The following is a 20,127-nucleotide window of genomic DNA, read 5'->3' as shown; positions in this document are numbered from 1 at the left end:
TCTCTCTCTCTCTCTCTCTCTCTCCCCCCCCCCTTCTCTCCCTGTCCCTTTCTCTCTCTCTCTCTCTCTCTCTCTCTCTCGCTCTCTCGCTCTCCTTCTCACCCTGACCCTTTCTCTCTCTCTCCCTCTCTCTCTCCTTTTTCTCTGTCCCTTTCTCTCTCTATCTCTCTCTCTCTCTCTTTCTCTCTCTCTCTCTATCTCTCTCTCTCTCTCTTTCTCTCTCTCTCTCTCTCTGTCTCTCTGTCCCTTCTCGCACTCTCTCTCCTCTCTCCGGAGTGCAATCATTACAATTTAGCCTCACCATTGATCCTGAATCCAGAAATGATCCATGGTGATAAGGGCCAATATCCGTTTTTGTACCTTGCAGCCAAACATGCTCTCATCTTTCTAAAGCTCCTCGACTTCAGTGCTCTCTCTCTCTCCCTTCTCTATCCAGGCTTTCCTCCATAGCCTTGAGAGAAAGAGAAGAACTTAAAGGGTGATTATGGAGATGGGCTCTTGGCTAACTCACATCAAGCAGAACAGTAGATTGAAATTGATTGTTCTAAGCCGGGAGATTATTCCTCAGCTCTGATTGAAGAGCCCCAGACGACATGCTTGAGGTCGTCCCAATTCAGGCTGGAATAAGGGACACCTAATAGGTTCTCTTAAAGAAGAGAAGTGGGATAGGAGAGAGGGAGGAGTTGTGATTTGAGGAGGGGAAGAACAAGGGATAGCGAAAAGCCCACAGAGAGAGAGCCAAGATCGAAATGAGTGAGAGAGAGAGACAAGTGTTCAAGGCAGAGAGAATGAGAACTTTCACTCACAAAAACATCTGAAATAGGATGCATCTCTTTTTAAAGAGAGAGATAGACTGACAGAGAGAGGGAGGGGGGGGGGGGGGGGGGACAGCCCCCATTTCTACGTCTGAGATGATGAATGGCATCTCCTGCCAGATCGCTGGGAAGTAAGAGCGGGCTTCCTCGTCATATTTGTATCAATTGTGGGCTTTCTTCTGACAGTGTTTACCTAGGGAGTAGCATTATAATGAACAGCCCAGGAGATGCAGATAGAGTGGAGTGGGAGAGGGAGTAGGGAGCTGCTGGGGTGGGGTGAGGGTGGGTGATGTGGGTGAGGGTGGGTATGTGGGTGGGGTGCACCTTCACCTGCCTGCCTTCAGAGTCCCCTGACAGATGACAGGTGAACCTCTGGGGTGTAGGCTGAGAGAGAGAGGGGGGGGGGGGGGCGCGAGAGATTGTGTGATTTGGCAAGACTGAACAGGTGTGTTCAGTTCAGTCAAGAAAGAAAATGACAGGGTGTGGGGGGGGGGGGGCATAGAAAGGAAGAGAATATATTGGTGTGTGCACTTTATGCTTGTGCTTGAACTATATGCGTGAGCGGAATATGTCAAGAGTTTTTTTTTTTTTTTTCATGCTGAAACTGGGAACAGTGTGTTTTAAGCACACCAAAAGCAGACTGGAGGTCAAGTCGCAACGTGAGCCTACTGTGTTTCTGCTGCATAGATCAGGAGGACGAGGTTTTCCGAAGTAGTTAATAGGAGTGGTAACAGGAGGGAGGTTTTGGTATGAAACTTTTGAGTGGTCAGGACCTTGTGGTAGAGAATGACAGGGAGGGTGTCTGTCTGCCTGTGCTCTGCAGTGTGTTGTGCAGAGACTTCCAGATGTGTACACACACACACACACACACACACACACACACACACACACACATATATACACACCCCAGCCACACACAGACAGAAGAAAAATACTGCGTGCCAAACCTCGAGCATGGAGGTTTTCATCCTCATAGGTTTTGTCTGCATGTCAGCTAGCATTTGAGTCTTGTTCTCCTGGAGGAATATTCAGAGGAGAGAGGGCAGGAAAAGAAAATGAGTATCATGTTGACTCACACACTCTCCTTCCTTTCAAGTGATCTCCAGCCAGTGGCCAAGGTCCCACATGCACTCGCAGCCTGCAGAAACCGCAGAGATATCAAAGCAGAGGCTTGTTCTAAAGTGATATTGATCCGATGACATGTGGAGCCCTCGCTGTAATCACTGTCTCATCATGTAATGCTCGAGTAGGGAGACGTTTTAGGAGTGGTTTGATTGTTTGATGTAAATATGACTAATATAATACTGGATGTTGACTGAGCACACATTCATGCACACTGGAACCCATAGCCACAATATTAGTTATTATTATAATTCATTCTACTATTACACAATATATTCATATACTATATGATAATATGAAATCAATATGAAGACACACACACACACACACACACACACACACACACTAGCACGCATCTGCAGTTCCCCCACCACTAACACCATGTGTTACTCCTGCAGACTAGGAACCTGCAGGTCCCTCTCCAAGGCCCATCTGTCAACTCTGAGATGACAGGGCCCCAAGGCCTCATAGTCCAGACACCACACACACACACACACACACACACACACACACATAAACACCCTTAACGGTCACAGACCCACTCGGTTAATGTTGCATTCAAGCAGAGGCAGAATTACACACCTCTACTCTTTCACATCGCCGCAGACGAGCACAAAGTGGCCGAATAACATCAAATGGCTTGGGCACAGCACCATGGAGGCATGGTCATGCAAACAGCCCTCCTCATAGGCCAGTATGTATACAAAGAGATCCCTTCTGATCTCCACTAAGTCCAATTTCAAATTTGAAACCCCAGGCTTGCGTGTGTGGCTTGCACGTGCGCGTGTGTGATGAAAGGATGTACAAGAGAAGAAATGAGTTAAAGCAAAATAATGGGGTATTTTCATAGTTGCAATTCAAGTGTTTGCTTTTTTTATTTGTAGGGCTAAGATAAGGAGTGGCTGGCGTCTTCCTAACTTCCCTCCTTATTTTTCTATTTCAAACTCAGAGGAAGGGGGGTGAAAGAGAGAGAAAGAAAGAAAGAAAGATTTGTTTTGATGCAGGTTTAAAAAGCTCTGAGGGTGGGTGCTGCTGCGTTTGGTTTACCTGCCAGAGAGAAGAGAGGGGAGGGGAGACAGAAGGCCCACCTGTCAACCACAGAGCCGGGCAGATAGTTTCCAGAGTCCCAGTTGAGAGAGAAAGAAGGAGAGGTAGAATTTGTGTTTCCTTATGGTCAGACCTCCTTCCACAGAAAATGAGTTATTGCTTCTCTGAAGATGACCTCACTCACGCTCTCCTGAGCACACTATTAAGTGGGACCAACGCTGTATTGGTCACTTAATCCCCCTTCACAGCCCACAGCTTCAGCTGGTGGATGTAGTCCGTCACAGTCAGATCTTAAAAATAATATATCTTTTAAGAAGGAGAAAATTGAAAAGTTTTTTTGTAGATTTTTTTTTTCCTTGTCATTGTTGGAGTTAACCAGAGAGGGAAGGGGGCATCAGAAAGAGAGAGGAGAGGAAAGTAGAGAGAGAGGGATAGAGTTAAGGGGATCGAGCGGTGGTGGTGGGGGTAGGGTTCCTGTGTCAGCCCGCCCACCAAGCTCTTCTGAAGATTTAAATCATAATCGGCTCATCGGAATTATTGGCCAAGTGCTGGCTTAAGATTCGTTTTATAAATGTCAAACACATTTAGGGGGAGATCATTTTGAAAGGTTATGAATCTCGGGTAAAAGTAAAAAAAAAAAACAAAAAAAAAAAACAATATCCTCTCAAGGATAATGGCACTGTCCATAATTGAAATGGCTTTAGAGTTCTTTGTTTTCTTTCTGTTACCCTCTCTCACGCCATACCCTTGCTCTTGAAATAGCAAGTGCGGAGAACAGTCAGTGAAATGCCACCGTCGCAAGATCAGAGTAGCTGGTATGTTTTTGATCTGGCTGATCTGGAGGTACAAAGTAAATGGCGAAGTTTAATACCCTTGAAAAAAGAATGAAGAAAGTTGTTTATGTCAAGTTCCCTTTCATTGGACATGGACTCACAGTCAAGGAGATATTTCATATCAGGTCAAGTTGGGGTTGAACATGTGGTCCTGCATTGTAATTTTCTTTGTCGTCTTTGCAGCCTATATATAATTTATTCCATTTAAAAAAAAAAAAAAAAAAGAAAACCTCAGTAGCTGTTGACATCGGTGATGCCATCAGTCCTTTTCCCTCTTGGATTTCATTTTAAGAATTTATGCTGGCCATTTGTCACTGTGAGAGCTGAATTCTACCTCGTTAGCCAACCAAAAGGAGATTAAAGCAAGGAGTACCCTCTAATGAAAAAAAGAAGGGAAATGATGTAAAAAGGACATCACTGCTTCCAACAGCACAAAGACACATATTTCTTTCCTTTCACCTCTGACTGAATGGGAATGGGTTGACATTGGGAGCCTCACCATGAATGCACCCTCACCATGTTGTCCATCAGTATTCAGTGATCGGACCTTGATTTGCTTGGCCATGGTGTGGTCATCGCTGCTGAAGCTGATGAAGAAATGGACACCCTTTATTCATTTGGCTCCCTCCACCAAGGTAGAGAAGGGGAAGACCTTGGGGAGGAACTGGCTTTGTGTTGAAATGTTCATTACCATTCAATATGGGTGCCTTGTGGGTTTCTGATTGTGTTTCATACAAAATGTGACTTTTTTTTTCGTTTGTGAAGGCCCTTTTGGAAAATGAGTAGGGGGGTTGTGAAAGAGAAATAAAAGGTGTTTTGGGGGGAGAGATTAAAACATATGAAATTGCTTTTTCTTTCTGGAATTTGTGTCACCGCTTTCATGTCTCCAGAGTACTTTTGGCTATAACCATACTCTTGAATCAACACTCTCCTCAGTGTAATCTAGCTCTTTATGTGTCATGTATTAATTTAAAAAGAAACAGACCTTCAGAGATATCATTTTGAATATGATTTGGCACAAACATTTCTTGTCACCTCTGGTCGAGAGGAGGAAGTCATGATGGAGGGGAACGGGAGTAATGACTGTTTTTAAACCTGCAAGGGGAACCAGGAGAGGAGTGTGTTGTTGTGTGACCGCAGTGGCACTAGTCAATTTGTGGGGCTTGGGATTGCACAGGAGTAAACACCACACCAACCTCCTTGACACACACACACACACACACACACACACACACACACACACACACACACACACACACACACACACACACACACACACACACACACACACACACACACCCCGTTACATGCCAGTTTCTCACTCATTTCCCTCTCTGTCTCTCCCCCTCTCTCTCTCTCTCTCTCTCCGTCTCTCTGTTTTTCAGGTCATATTTGAGGCGGAGGTCTCGGATGGCAAGACGGGCTTCATTGCGATTGATGACATCCAGGTTCTGAGCTATCCATGTGGTAAGTAATTACAACGGCAGTAATTACCCGGCGCGCCTGCATCGCCGCTGATGATTTGCTCAGCGCTGTGCAAATGAAGATAAGTCGGAAGGTGACACTGGCCTTTGTGGGGGAGACGAGAAGGGCTGTACGGGTGGGGGGGGGTCGAAGAGGAAAGGAAAGGTGTGGGCAAACAGAAACGGGCTGTTGTGGATAGGTGATGGCGTCAGGAGAGTTGGCCGCTGCACTTTAGAGGGCTAAGTGAGTAAGCAAATGGCTAGATGAAGTGAGTCATTTAAAGTAAGTACAGAGTTTAAAGAGTGGGGTGCTGGAGTGTCTTCCCATTACGGTTATCAAATAGCTAAAAATGAATGGCTTGTGTCAACTTTATCGGTGTCGCCTGCAGCCAGGACAGACCAGTGACATTTTCTGGATTCTCTGAAAGAAACAAATGATACCTGTAGCCCGTAGAATTTCATGGGAGCGATATTTGAAGTCAGTCCCCTGTGTTGCGCTGTGACATCTTGATCTTGAGGGGTGGAGATCTTTAATCAGACGGAAAACTTTGTCCACCCCGACACGTAGCGTAACAGCCCATTATCCGTCTGAGGGTGTCCCCAAGTGGGCCCTTCACAAACGATCTATCAAAGCAGTCATCATACCCTAGCAACAGGTGTCTCCTTAGAGATTGGTGGTGGAGGCAGTGGCGGTGGGGAAGCGCAGCGTTTGACAAAACCACAGAAGAAGGCTTTGGCTGTCGAGGCTCCTGCCACAACATGGGCTTTGGTGGAGGAGAGCAGCGAGAGCTGTAAAGGCTAAAGGGATTACATGAAATAATGGAAAGGTATCCCAATTAATGGCTGCAGCCTCCGGGGGGCGGGGGGGGGGGCATCGGAGTCTTCACTCGTCTCGAAGATGGATCTTAACCAAGACTGTAATCCCTCCGAACAATGCAATAAACCTTTACAGCCACGCTCGCGGTGATGAGTTGAGACACTCAAATGTAAGGGAGGATGAAATCAATGGTTAAGGGGCCTCGTGTGCTTTAGCAACTGGTGACAAGGTCTCTGTCCTCCCCATCTTCTCCTTTTTCACTCTGTCTGCACCACAAAATTATATTTACTTAGTCTGGCAGAACTAAGAATCGCATGCTGCTTGTTTCTCCGACTATATACATTCATTCAGTCCCCCTCAAAATAAGGAGGAGCAAAAATAAAGTTAACTGAATACACATATAAATGAATTAAAGAGCTTGGAATGCAATGTGTTTTGTGCACAAGGACCGTCTCCTCGTTACCCTGGGGTTGAAAAAGAGCTCTTCCCTAAGCAGCTGATGGGAAAGCATTCACAGTTTGGAGGGATTGTACTGTCCCAAGGTCCCCATACTCACACCTCACCAGAAACAAAAAGTGACGGGCACTGAGCTGTCTGTGTGGTCTGTGGTGGTGATGTATTTTCCCTGTGGGGATGGGGGTGTTGGGATGGGGGGGGGGGGGGGGCATAGGTGGGCCAGCTGCGGACATAATTTTGGTCCTGTCTCTTCTCAAGGTCCAAATGATCATGCTTGTTGATTTAAACTGCGGTAACGTAGGCTTTTTCCAGTGGGCCTGAGTTATTATTTTCCCTGAGAGACGCTGAGAGGCTTCTGCAGTTGTCTTTATGAAGGAGAGAGAGAGAGAGAGAGAGAGAGAGAGGAAAAGGGGGATGGAGACAGAGAAGAAGAGGAAGATGATTGGATGGGAGAGAAAGAGACATGGAGAGACAGATCCTTGAGCTTTCCAGCGAAACGCCTCCCAGTCCGCCCATTCCTCTTGTGATAATGAACTCGACAACACTTACCTCTCTGTCTGCTTGCCTCTCTTTGTCTCTCTCTCTCTCTCTATGTGAGGCCCCCCCACCGCAACACAACAGTCTACATCTAAGCAGCGGCCTTGCAGCCTTAAATCTCCAGAGCGGATATGTCTTTCTGTATTTTACTGTAGACACGGGGAGCCTGCAGGATCATTTCGCACTTTTTTCACATGAAGTCTTAGTCTTCCCTGCATTCTCTGAACGTTCTTTGATCTGACGCGCTGTATACGAGACCGTCGTGGCGAGTTTGTGTGTCGGAGTATAAATATCAGCAATCTGATTTTCTGCCAGCGTATATATGCTCATTTGCAGGATTACCCCAAGGGCAGTCATTTCAAACTGCGTCAGGGGTTAAAAGGAAACAATTAAACAGGCATTCAAAATAATGCCGTACACTAATTAAATAAAAACATCTACAGGCAGAATTTTCCTCAAAGTCAAACTCTTTTGGATAATGAATGTGTAATGGGAAGACGTTTGTCAACAAACCTACTCGCAGGCCACATATTTATAAACAGGTGGTGTCGTCACAAATCAAGAGCTGCGGTGCACCGTCTTCGTATCGGACTTGGAGACGGTGTCCTTATTTGGTTTTGTTGAGGCCATGCAATAAATATAATGAGGGAGGTTTTGCTGGGCGTTTCTTCAAGACCGCAAAGCAAGCAATCAGCTTTGATCTGGTTCACCACAGACAGTCAGCAGGTCCAGCACAGTTCAGAGAAAGTTTAGGGCATTTTTTTGTGTTCTTTTTTTAGGGACTCTTTCTGCTGGTAATTGGAGCTCAATTACTCCTGGCCAGTGTCCAAAATACAACAGGGCATCTGGATATAGTGTTCCAGCCAAATCACCATGAATAATTTAGCCGTCCAGAACTGCCTGTTAAATATCCTCAACTCTAACTTGTGGGCATTTTTTGTTTTTGTCATTTCGACTCAGTTTTTCAAAAATGTTCTCCCTATTCCCCACTGGCTGGAATCTGGGTCTAATACATTGAAGGCCCCTCAAGAATGTTGGTTTGAAAGCTGCAGACAGCTTGTTTTCATGTCGGAGCTGAATGTTTAACAACTTGTAATTCAACCATGTAAACACCTTTGAATTATTTAAATGGACAACTTCAGCTCCGAGGTAGTGTCTGGGAGCAGTCTATTTTTTTTGTTGTAATAGCTCATGGCTCAATATTTAGATGAATGAGGGGTTGCATAATACAAACTGTGGGCCATTTATACCACATGTGGGCCCACTGAGAAGTGCGTTTATATGGATTCCTTCTGCTCCTTTGGCTCCACACCTGAGGCAAGTTGTATGGATGGGTAATGATGAAATTCAGATTATCCTGTTTACTAGTTGCTAAAGTTTTATTGAAATTGTTTCTTAAAGATTAAGAATGTGAAGTGGAAATAATTACTTGGGACTGTAATGATGAAATTATAATGTCAAATTTATAGATGTACATGACTAACGCATCCATCCTCCCCTTCCTGCAGACCGGTCACCTCACTTCCTGCGTTTGGGCGACGTGGAGGTTAATGCCGGCCAGAACGCCACGTTCCAGTGCATTGCCACCGTCCGAGACGTGAAGAACAAGCTGTGGCTACAGGTGGGTGGCCAGAGCACGAGGGTCAGGGCATGGGGGCATGTTAGCGGCGGCAGACAGCACATCATTTTCACACTCATTTTCTCCTCTCTCCTCCTTCATCTTCCTCGGCCATGTCTCCCTGCTCATTAAGGGGAGACTGTGAACATCCCCTTCCATTTATCTTCCTAATGATATCTGTGTGTGTGTGTGTGTATGTGGGCGCACATGTCTGTCTGTGTGTGTGTGTGTGTGCGGAAATTAGTGTGCCCTTTCATGTTCAGATTTCTTGATCAGACAGGTTTAGGGAGAGAGTGAGAGAGAGAGCGACTGTGTGCGAGTGCAAGGGAGACAGTGAGAGCTTCTGTCATGCATGGGTACAACGCAAGACTAGACAGGCGATGTGACCTTTCCTGTTGAGACAGATGAGTAGGTGAAGATGTAAAAGACACTACAGTCTGTCCAGAGCTTGTCTGATGGTGTTGACTGTGCTAAAATCTAAGGAGAAGTGACATGGCTAAATGGGTAATGAATTGACTGCTACAAGAAAGGGTGTTTACACATTGGAACGCACCACGGTGACTGTAATTAGCAATGACAGCAGTGGGTTTGGGTGGATGGCAGCTCATTCTGGGCTATAAATTAACTTTCTGAATCAATGTCATGGAGATGTTTTTTATGGTAAAGCAATGAAATGAACGCCTGAAGAAATGACAGAGTAGATGAATAAAAGATCAAATAAAAATGTGTGTTTTTTTTTTTTCTGCAGAAAAGGAATGGTGATGACATTCCCGTCGCGGAGACGAAGACCATCAGCAATCGCAGGTTCGCGGCGTCCTTCAGGCTGAAGGAAGTGACCAATCAGGACCAGGATCTGTATCGCTGTGTGACCCAGTCGGAGAGAGGTTCTGGAGTGTCCAACTTCGCTGGACTCATAGTCAGAGGTATGTTTACATCTACTGCTCTTACTGTCACAGCGACTTAGCGCTTACAAAATGCTGTGATTGCTGGTTTTTGTGAGGTGAAAATTTTCTATAAAATAAAAATTGAATGCCTTGTTAGTGTGGAGTATTTCAGGTTCGTAATACTTTTCCATTATATATTCCCATTCATTAGTTGAGGTTATGAGCCCCTGTTTTAACAATAGCAGCTAAAGCCAGCATCTGTTTATTCAAATTCTGTGACATTGCACAAATTGTATTTAAATCAGCTTTGCCAAGGGGACACGGGGACCGAGGCACTTCATGTTGTGATACGTGAAATCTGTTTGTGTAAATTCCTCTCAAATGGGGTCACTGGAGAGAGTGCGGCTCTGTGCCACCCAGCCCAGCCTTAACAGATACCGCTGCATAGAGGGGTCTTCACTGAATAGCTTTACATATCCCTCGCCAGCTACTGAATTAATGCAGGCAGTCTCTGCTCTCTCTCTTTCTCCCCTCCCATCTCTCTGTCTCTCTCTCTCTCTCTCACCCTTTCTTCTTCAGAAAAAGAGAGGGGGTGAGGGGAGGGCCTCCGCAGTTTCTTGTTTATCTGAATGACTGTAAAACAAATCTTATTGTTAGCACAGGCTAGAGGGCGGAGAACCCTGGTGTTAGAAGTAAGTTGAATATTAACTGCACTGACAGGTCCGATATCTCACTGCCGCTTGAAAGCTGACATCCCGCTACAAGGATACAAAAGACGGTAATTTTAAAGGAAATTTTTGGGCCATTGATACGGGTAGCCGTTAATGAGAGCTGGCATGGAGTTGCCCATTGTCGCTTATGGCCCAGGGCTAGCAGTTTATTAGCGGCCGCTCTCGCAAACAGGAGGTGACAGTGGCTCGCTCCTGGCTATTTTGGTCCTCTTTGTAACAAATGGAAATTCCAGTTGCAAATCCGTTTTGGTGAAGGAGTATTGATCTACGTGTCCTGCGGCCGAGGCTGAGGCCGTGGCGCGCCAAACGGAGCCGAGTTTGTCATGTGCTTTCCGACGCGGAGCTCTCCCAGCGCCTTGATGAGAAATGATGGCTGCCATTCAAACAGATCTTTATTGACATGATGCTCAGAGGAAAACAAGCCTCTATGTCACACTTGTTTGTTTTCTGCCTTCGTTTTAATTCAAAATCTCAGTTTAAGTCATCATTCAACAGTTACATGTGTTGAGTTCCGAAGATGAAAAGCTTTGTATTCGACTTGTTCGAATTGTTTTGGAGTCGAACTTTACAACCGCAGTCCAGGGGAGTGGCTGCCAGATACCTATCCAGTTATTATGGAACCCGAACGCTCAGTATATTGCTTTGGGTTTTCTGAGACATCATTTCATATATCACAATGTCCAAACTAGTCAATAACCAGTTGGAGTATCACGTCAGCTGCCATTTTCATCATGGAGTCCGAGAAGCAAAGCTGCCACAGCGGCTATGACTGACTTTCATCAAATTCGCAAGCTGTGACCATGATTACAGTTTTTGATGTAGAGTTATGAAAAGTCAGATCCCATACTCATCTAATGCTTGTGTGTGTGTGTGTGTGTATATAGACCTATATATGTGTGGGTGTACATTTGTCTGCAGGGGTATGCAATATGTGTATTTGTGTTTGTGTACATAACTGACTGTTCTTGGTTGGTTTCCCTTATTTTAGGGGATGTATTGCTATAGAATGGGTTTTAGAAATATAGGCTACAATGTGTGTGATATTTTGGTGTGCGTATATTGTAAGAATGGGGGAAGTTTATTTTCTGTGTGTATGTTCACATATGTGGAGTATGCTGATGTGTACTGTCACTATGTGTTCTACTTCTATTTGTGTGTGTGTGTGTGTGTGTGTGTGTGTGTGTGTGTGTGTGTGTGCACGTGCGCGCCCACATCCCCAGTGTCTCTGTGCACTAATGACTGCCGATCGGCATGCCTGTCATCTCTCCCGGTGAGCCCCCTGGAGCACCAGGGCTACCGTGCCACTCTGCCACAAACAAGCCGCCTGATTGGTCGCCCAGACGCCTGTCAGCCACTGCCGAGCAGGATGGGGAAATATTTGCTTAAAAGTAGATTAGAAATGCCTGGGCTGCCAGCTCTTCCCGGGCTGACGAAAGCCCGCCGCTTGACAACCTGGAGCTCAAAGAGGGATTGTTAAACTCTGATGAAGCCCAAATGGCTGACGTTGCCTGGTAATGATTTGGAAGGAGAAGAATTCTAGAATGCGTGCGTGTTGGGAGGGGAAAAATAGTGACAAGAAAGAAAGGAAGAGAATAAAAAAAGGGAGAGAAATGTCAACACAGATGTTTTTCCCCCCGTTCATCTGAAATCATAGGAATTGCAAAGTAGGTTGCCGTCATGCCTCTCGAAGGTTTTTTTTTTTTATAGCCCCCCTCTCTCCTTTTATATCGTCTTCATGAGTCTTATTTTCTCTGTTCCAGTGTGTAATCTTACCTGGATTGAACCCCAAATAGCTTTTGAACTGGCTTTGGGTTTATGTTTGGCTGTTTACATATGACACTACTGCGTGTGTTTGATAGCAGTGGAATGGTTGTGTCAACTTCCAAGTTCATTGCCTCACAGCAGTGGAAACATTGAAGAAGTTTCCTTTTGGAGTCTTTTTGAAGGCTGTGTCTTTTACAGTCTTTTGGCTGTTGAGCCTTTGTTTCCACTAATCAGTTTCATGGCCCACATGATGTTTTCACATGTGTATAGCACATAGCATTATTTATAGTTTATTACACACCTTTACATTATGTTTTTATAAAGCATACATATATGCATGTGTGAGTGTGCTTTAGCATAATGTGCATCTCTGTGTGGTCAGTGCAATAGTGGTGGACTGATTGTGTCACCTTGCTAGTCCCACAGTCCCGTAGTTCCAGTGGCTAGCTGAGTGTGCTGCTCTGGATGTAAACTGAGGTGGTCAGTGGCAGAGGAAGTGATGGGCCCTCGGTGGCCTGTGGCATCATCCGTCAGCTGGAAAAATGCTGTGCTCGCTCGCTGGCTCACTCGCACTGCAAGGCCAGCCTCTCTGACTGGACATCGCCTAGCCTCAAGAGCCTCATCATTAAGTTTGGGGGAAATAAAATATATTTAAAAAAAAAAAATGGCTAAAATGGAGATACTACTGTGTCAAGGATTCCCTTCCCCACTTGATCAATCTCCCTCCTCTCTGTCATCCCTCTGTTATTCCCTAATCTCTTTCTTGTGTTTCTTTCTCTTTTTTATATTCTCTCTCTCTCTCTCCCCTCTCGTTCTCTCATCTCAGCCTTGCTCTCCACCCCTCCTGTTCTCCCTACATCCCTAAGACCCCCACCCTGCTCAAGCCCCTGTCTTTCACAGTGAAATGCTGGTGGCTGCTGCTGCTGCTGCTGCTGCTGCTGCAGGAGACTCTGACCACTGCATTGGCAATAAATGAAAATCAATTACTACCATGGCTGGAGGTGGTGGGATGTTAGTTGATGTAGTTAGGTGTGTGTGTGTGTGTGTGTGTGTTGTGGGAGTGTGGGGTGGGGGGGGGGGGGAGGGGGGTGGTGTGGTAAGTTGTGCGTCGGCACGCCAGAAGTTTAGCGTGGCTGCCCGGTGAAGGATGCGCGAGAGCGAGATGGATGAGACAAGGTTCAAGGAGCAGTAATGCGGGGGCCTCGGCACCATCATCCCTGCCTGTCAGCCGAGGCATGATGGATGTGCTGCCTGGAAGAAGCAATAATACCAGATGATGAAAGATTCATTCAACGGCCACTCTCTCTCTCTCTCTCCCCTCTCTCTCTCTTCCTGTCCCTCTCCTCCAGCACCCCCTCTCCCCTCTCTCTCTCTCTCCCTCTCTCTCTCCCTCTCTTCCTCTCTTCTTCTCCTGCACACGCACTCTCTTTCTACATGTTTAGAGTCAAGTCTCTTACTGCCACCTTCTCACCCCCCCCCCCCCCAAGCTCCATTATTAAGTGCTAAACGCACACATCTGCCCACTACCCTTGTTCCCGTCGTCTTCTCCACCACTACTGTCAGCCGTTGTGTTTTCTTGTCTTTCCCCTTCCTCCTCTTCCTCCTCCTCTTCCTCCCCTCCTCTTATTTCCACTTTGCTCTTTGCCGGCAGTTTTTTTTTTTTCTTTCTTTTAATCGCTACGCAAATTTGCCCGGGTGCGAGAGGAAGCAATTTAAGGGCTGGCCGTAGCTGGTCCTCCCGCACCTTATCTGCTGCGCGTGCCGCTTCTGTGCAGTGTGCTCTCTCTCTCTCTCTCTCTCTCTCGCTCTCTCTCTCGCTCTCTCTCTCTCTCTCTCTCTCTCTCTTTCTCTCTCTCTCTCTCCTCTCCTGTTTGTGTCGGCACCTGGCCTAATGAAAGGTGATGAACGAACCTCGCCTACAGCTACAGGCGCAAATTAAACAGCCTATTTCATCCCCACACACCAGTAATCTTCCTTCATAATGCCTTTTCCATTGTCTGTGTGTGTGTGTGTGTGTGTGTGTGGTGGCAGCTGGGTAGAGAGAACTCAAAAACAAGGAGGGAAAAAAAACAAGGCACCCACACATTATTGCAAGACATGGTGGATTTAAATATGCATGGATATTGAACACCTTCCCTGGGGGAATGTTGGTGAACCTCCATTTCACATTTGCTTTTACCTATTACACTCTCTCCTCTCTCTCTTTCAGTAGGTGTTTCTATTAGCAGAGGAAAGCAAATGCTCTTGGGTGGTATGTTATAGCCTAGTGGACTTTGGCAGAGTTATGTTCCTATTCCTATTAAAACAAATTGACTGAAGAGTGCCATTTCAATATGGATGTTAAGTTGCAGTGTGACTATAGGCATCTTACAGGAGGACATTTCACAAAGATTTTTGTTGACATTGGTTTGATATATATTTTCCTTTCGATGATTCAGTATAAATGACTGTTTGGAAAATGTCATTATTTTTCTCATCTCTTTGAACAAATTAAAATCAAGTTTGGATAAGATAACCCATTTAGTGTGTGAATTTGCACCAGCTGAGGGGTGTGGGGGAAAAAACCCTGCTCCACACTCAACTCTCACACGGATAACATTTGTGTCTGGATTTACGCTGTAATATTGGAGCAATGCAGCGCGTTTGTTAATTCGTAAGAAGCATTATTAAATTAGAGTGGGAAGGAAATCACATTTTCGAGTGTAATTTGGGGAACAGCTCAGCGCCATGCATCTCATGAAACACTGATAAGAGTAATGGCAGAAATTCGATTCCAGAAATTAAGAAAAGGGACCCTAATTGAAAAGTAATGGCTACACCCAGCAGGCTTACATCCCAGCCACATGGGAAAGCACCATTTTTTTCCTCCTCATCGGTGCTGCCCCCCCCCCCCCCCCCCCCTTTACTAATGGCTAATGAGTTCTAAGGCTCGTCACCAGGTTACTGCTATGATGCATTCACCCTGGGGAATATGTTACGCAAGCACAACAACTGATTTTAAACTAATTTTGCGCTAATTTGAATCTCGATGCATCACCCGTCATGCAAGATAACAGTAATCACTTTTGCCAAATAAACTGGTCTCCCATGTCTGCCTAGCTCTTTTTGCCTGCAATCGCTCCTGTTGAAGATAAAAAGGAGTAGATTGCATTAATAAACGCTGCCGTGCCAACCACGGTTCCACAGCAGTGTTTGATCTCCTTGTTCGATGACTTACTTTTTGAATCGCCGCTTATGGAGCTTGTGCGTAACGTCTTATCGGTTGTAGCAGTGGCAGGTCTTTAGGCTCATTTAGGCTCATTCATGCAGCGCTGTGCAGATCTGGTTGAAGTTGAATGAGCTTATTGACGTAGGAGGCCATCACAGTGGACCCTTCTCACCCACCAGAAAGACCAAATCTAATGGGGGTAATCAGGACTACATTTCCCAAAGACATAGATGTATTCCCAAAGACATAGATGATCACCACTGTGGTAAGGAACAGAGTAGTCTCCCTATATATAGTGTAATGATTGTAGCAGTTCAGCAGTGCACCCCAGACTAACACACCAGTGTTTTGCGAGAGCTGAATGCTGGCTCGTTCAGGTCGCAGACTTCGACACAACATATAAAATCGAAACTCAGACCCCCAATATCCCTCCTTCCATGCTGGCGATGTGTGAGCCCGCCAGTCTTCCCTGTTTAATTAGCTGCGACAAATGGGGGACCGGCCTGCAGCCATCTGGGGTGGGAAGGATGCGCCTGCCCACCGTGCCTGTCTGCCCCACCGCACCGCATCGCACCACGGCCTTCGTATGATCTGAGCACCAGCACAAACACAACCGTCCTATTCAGCCTGTTGGACTCCTGTCGTCATTAAGGCACTCAAAGGCTGCAGCGGTCGCAACTCCTATGGGATGGGTAGGTGGGGGAGTTGTGTCAACAGAGCTTTTTCATCTGCTGCTTGTGCTCGTGCTTGTTCAGCAGCCCTTTCGAAAAATGGAAAAAAAAAAAAAAAAAAAAAACGTTAGAAAACATCCTATAATAAGCCGTAAAAAGGAAACATGTCTGAAAACAAGTCAGTTCAACAGGGAGGATGAGAGGAATGACTCGACAACTCGTCTCTCTCCATTATCTGCTCATTATGGAGAATGCACCAAGGCCTCTCATTTGGTTTTGCCACTGGTAATGTGATATCCAAGTATTATGTGCGTTTTTAGTTGCTGGTGGTCTGTCTTGCCAAGACTGTGACTGCAGCGGCGCCCAAACACCTCCAGACAGCCTCAGGAACCATCTGGATCGACTGAAACAGTGTAGTGGTTTGGCACTCCGGCTATAGCTGGGGACCAATTAAATGTTGTCTCTCCGCTGTAACTTGTTGCGCAGGCTGAAGAGTTTGCTTGGGGTGCAACAGAAACACAAATCTGGCTCTATTCATTTGCATAAATGCTGGTCCCAGTTGGAATAATCACACAAAGACTAAATCTCAAGCCTTTCATATTTTTTAAATAATTCAGTATCACAATAGTGAGTGGATGAATCAGAAAATGTTTGTTTTGTTGTGTTATGTGGAAGCTTTGGGATTAAGAATTGTTGACTGTTAAAATGTTTAGATGAGTTGTCACAACTTGTTCAAGACTACCTGCGGATTTGACTGTTTTTGGCTGTCGTCTCTGTTTACATTTCAGTCCTGGTAATAATCCTCTCTTTCTTTCTTTCGGTCTCTTACTCTCTCTCTCTCTTTTTATCAGAGCCCCCAAGGCCCATAGCGCCGCCTCAGTTGCTCGGCGTAGGGCCGACCTACCTTCTGATCCAGCTCAACGCCAACTCCATCTTCGGCGACGGACCCATCATCCTGAAGGAGGTGGAGTACCGCATGACGTCCGGGAGCTGGACGGAGACCCACGCCGTCAACTCGCCCAACTACAAACTCTGGCACCTGGACCCGGACACAGAGTACGAGATCCGGGTCCTGCTCACCCGCCCCGGGGAAGGTGGCACCGGCAGACCTGGACCTGCCCTCGTCACCAGAACCAAGTGTGCCGGTGAGTCACTCCTCCTGCACCAATCTGTTCTTTTTCATTACCCCCCCCCCCCCACCACCACACACACACACACACACACTCTTCTGTCTCTCTCCACTTCTCTGTTTCCAAGTGTTTAGGAACATTAGCATAGAAATAATGGCCCCAAGTCCTCTTAGAAAAAAAGACATAATTGGAAAAAAAGCCAAGGAAAATAAATAAAGAACTGTCACTCACTTAGCATCACTGTCATGTATTTAATGTGTGTGTGCATGCGTGTGTGTGCGTGCATGTGTTATTTATTTAAAGATGGAATAAAAACAATCCATGCCTGTGGGGACTAGACCCCGAGGCTCTGTAATGACCGTGCCTATGGCTGTCCAAGACTGCCCCTCTTCCTTCTCTGCACCCCCCCCCACCCCCCCCCCCCCCCCCCCCCCACTTTGCTTTTTTTTTTTGGTGATAGTCACACTCTGCGGGGTTGCTATGGCATCAGCATTACGAGCCACAGTCGGACTAGATTCACAACTTGTATGGGAAAGCACGTAGGGAAGTAATTGTCTTCGGGACAGAGGATCTGTGGATGGGGATGGCTTATTAAGACTGACGGCCAATATATGCAGTGTTTCATTATCGTGGGCATTGCTTTTCTAGCTCACACACATGCACTCGCGCGCGCACACACACACACACACACACACACATAGACACAGACACACACATAGACGCACACCAGCCTTCGTCTATTCCCAGGCCTGTTCCTGCTCTGTGGAGAGAACACGCCAGCTGTATTCCCAGATTGTGATTCAAAGGGGGATGCTGCAGTCTTGTGATGTCTCCCTTGCTGTCAATAGGATTTGAAAGCAGTTTATTTTTTCTCTCCCTGCATCCCTCCCTGATGCCAGGTTTGGCTTTGACTTCACGTCGGAGAGAATGTCAGTGTGCTTGCTCGCTTTCATGACTTGCAAGAAATCATTTGATAATCTTCCCAGACAGAGTGAATGATATGCGAGCACCACAGACACAGGCTTTCCATTTTAGATATGAAAGATAATGATTTTCTGGACTATGTAATCCATTATTGTCCCCACAAGCTGACTTGCTCTGTGCTATTCCTAATTGATATATTTGAATTTTAATCATTTGGTTTGCTATGTTTAATATGTCATATCATTTTATTTGCGAGGAGGTAAGCTGGTATAGAAAGAAGCAGACGTCTGTGCTCCGTTTGCTTGGAGCGATGGTTAAAGCGGCGAACAGCAGGACTCTGTGTAAACACCAGGCTCTGATGTGTCTGCCGTCGGTGCAGGCGCGTGTTTTGATCGCCTGCGTTTGAGGAGGTCAGGCAAATTGAGACTTTTGCATCATTCACATTTTCACTTGATCGCACGGCGCGTACGTGACGCAGGGAGGGAGGGCTGACACTCTGGCTTATTTAACAGACTCGTCTTGTCTGGTTTGGATCCAAAGTTTAAAAAAGGTAAAAAAAAACTAAAGGGTGAGGCTCTAATGGCATCACCTCAAAGATTGTTCTTTGTCTTGTTTGTTCTGAAGTCCTGTAGTCCTCCAGCCCTCCCAGTGCTGCACAGCAGCCATTGTGTTAATGACTATGGTGGGGCGAAGAAACCCGATAAACAGGACTACATAAAGCAACAAGGGGAAACAGGATATCCTCCAGCTCCATGCTGGCCCTTTAAGCTAAGCTTCCCAAAGAATCTTTGGAAAAGTATACTGGGTCCAGGGTTGAAGAGGGTCTCTCCCGACCCAAACTCGACGTACACACACTAACGCAAGCAAGCAGTCGAGGCACTCTTCCATTGTTTAACTTTTCTCTCTGCCGACGCTAGTTTACTCCCCCCCACCCCACCCCCACCCCATACTGGGGTGCCATGGGGACACCAAAACAATAATTACAAGGACTGACATGGACGAGTGGGTGAGCGCGCAGCGGAGGCAGGAGAGAAGCCGAGGGTAGGTGAAGTCAATCTCACGTTTCTGATTTGCAGGGTGAGCGAGCGCATTATGAAAATGCTCCAGGCGCCCTCTCTCCAGAGATCTGGCTTTGTGTTTGTTATTTACATCCCCCCCCTTCTCTCCCCTATGTGCTCTCTCCTCTCTTCCGTCTAATTTATTTCCTACAAATGTCACGCCATTTCTGTAAAGTAACACACTGATCTCTTCATCACGCATTCAAGAGATTGAAATATTAAACAAATAGCACCAGAAATCTCCCATTTCGGAACTAGCATGCCAAAAAAAAGCTAATGTTACTTGCCCTATGAGTTCCCTATAGTCAGTGAAGATCTTGCAGTCTAATGTACAGCTGAGCATCACTGTCCCTTCCCCATCGTTTGTCTCTCAGTAGCCCTTAGAGTAAACGCGATCAGGCCCGGTGTCCATCTTGATGAGCGTCTGTGCGAGTGCCGTGCGATGCTCCTCGGCCTCTGTCATGTGCCCATGCTCGTTAAACAGATGCCACGCAACAGCCTGCCCCCCCCCCCCCCCCCTCCACCTGCCCCATGTCTCCTGCCGGGCAGCAGGCTGCCTCCGAGCGCTGGACATGGAGCACTCAAACGCCACCATAAAGTGTAACTACCCCTCCATATACGCCGCTGACGTACCACCCCATATGGCGAGTTGCGTAAAAAAACGTGTTTTTGTTAATTGTAGCCAAGGTGATGCTAATTTTCTAAGAGGGACTTTTGGATGGCGGATGAGTTTTAAAATATTCAGGAAGGTGGGTGTAAGCAACACTGGGTGTTGGCTGTCTTGCCACTTTTGGTCTAGCCAGCTGCCCTTGCAATGGCGTAGAAAGGTAGCCTAGTTGGCAGAGGAAAGCAGATAGGCCTCGAAGAGAGGCTCCTTTTTTCCCCTTCTCCAGAGGCAGTGGTTGTGTTCATCACAGGAGAGAGCAGCACGCAGGAGCCTGAGCGGGCGACTCTTTTGAGTTCATTTAAGCTTATTTCACAGCGCAAGCCAGCCGGGCCAGAGGAGCGCGCCTTCAAGTGAAAGTGTCACAGCCAGAGACGCTGTGTAG

General features: G+C 46.5%; 1 protein-coding gene across 14 annotated transcripts in view; it reads left to right on the top strand.

Annotated features, from left to right (window-relative positions):
- The window catches only part of ptprk (protein tyrosine phosphatase receptor type K), a 130,986-nt gene that overhangs the window by 47,774 nt on the left and 63,085 nt on the right, over positions 1-20,127 (top strand). For all 14 annotated transcript variants that reach the window (XM_042096139.1, XM_042096150.1, XM_042096149.1 and 11 more), the window contains 4 exons: positions 5,203-5,284; positions 8,599-8,711; positions 9,457-9,631; positions 16,818-17,111. In XM_042096139.1, coding sequence (XP_041952073.1) covers positions 5,203-5,284; positions 8,599-8,711; positions 9,457-9,631; positions 16,818-17,111 — 664 coding nt within the window. The remainder of the gene's footprint in view (positions 1-5,202; positions 5,285-8,598; positions 8,712-9,456; positions 9,632-16,817; positions 17,112-20,127) is intronic.

Source organism: Alosa sapidissima, chromosome 6, assembly GCF_018492685.1.
Source record: "Alosa sapidissima isolate fAloSap1 chromosome 6, fAloSap1.pri, whole genome shotgun sequence".
Classification (NCBI taxonomy): domain Eukaryota; kingdom Metazoa; phylum Chordata; class Actinopteri; order Clupeiformes; family Clupeidae; genus Alosa; species Alosa sapidissima.
The sequence above is the reverse complement of the archived record's forward strand: the minus strand, read 5'-3'. Positions and strand labels throughout refer to the sequence as shown.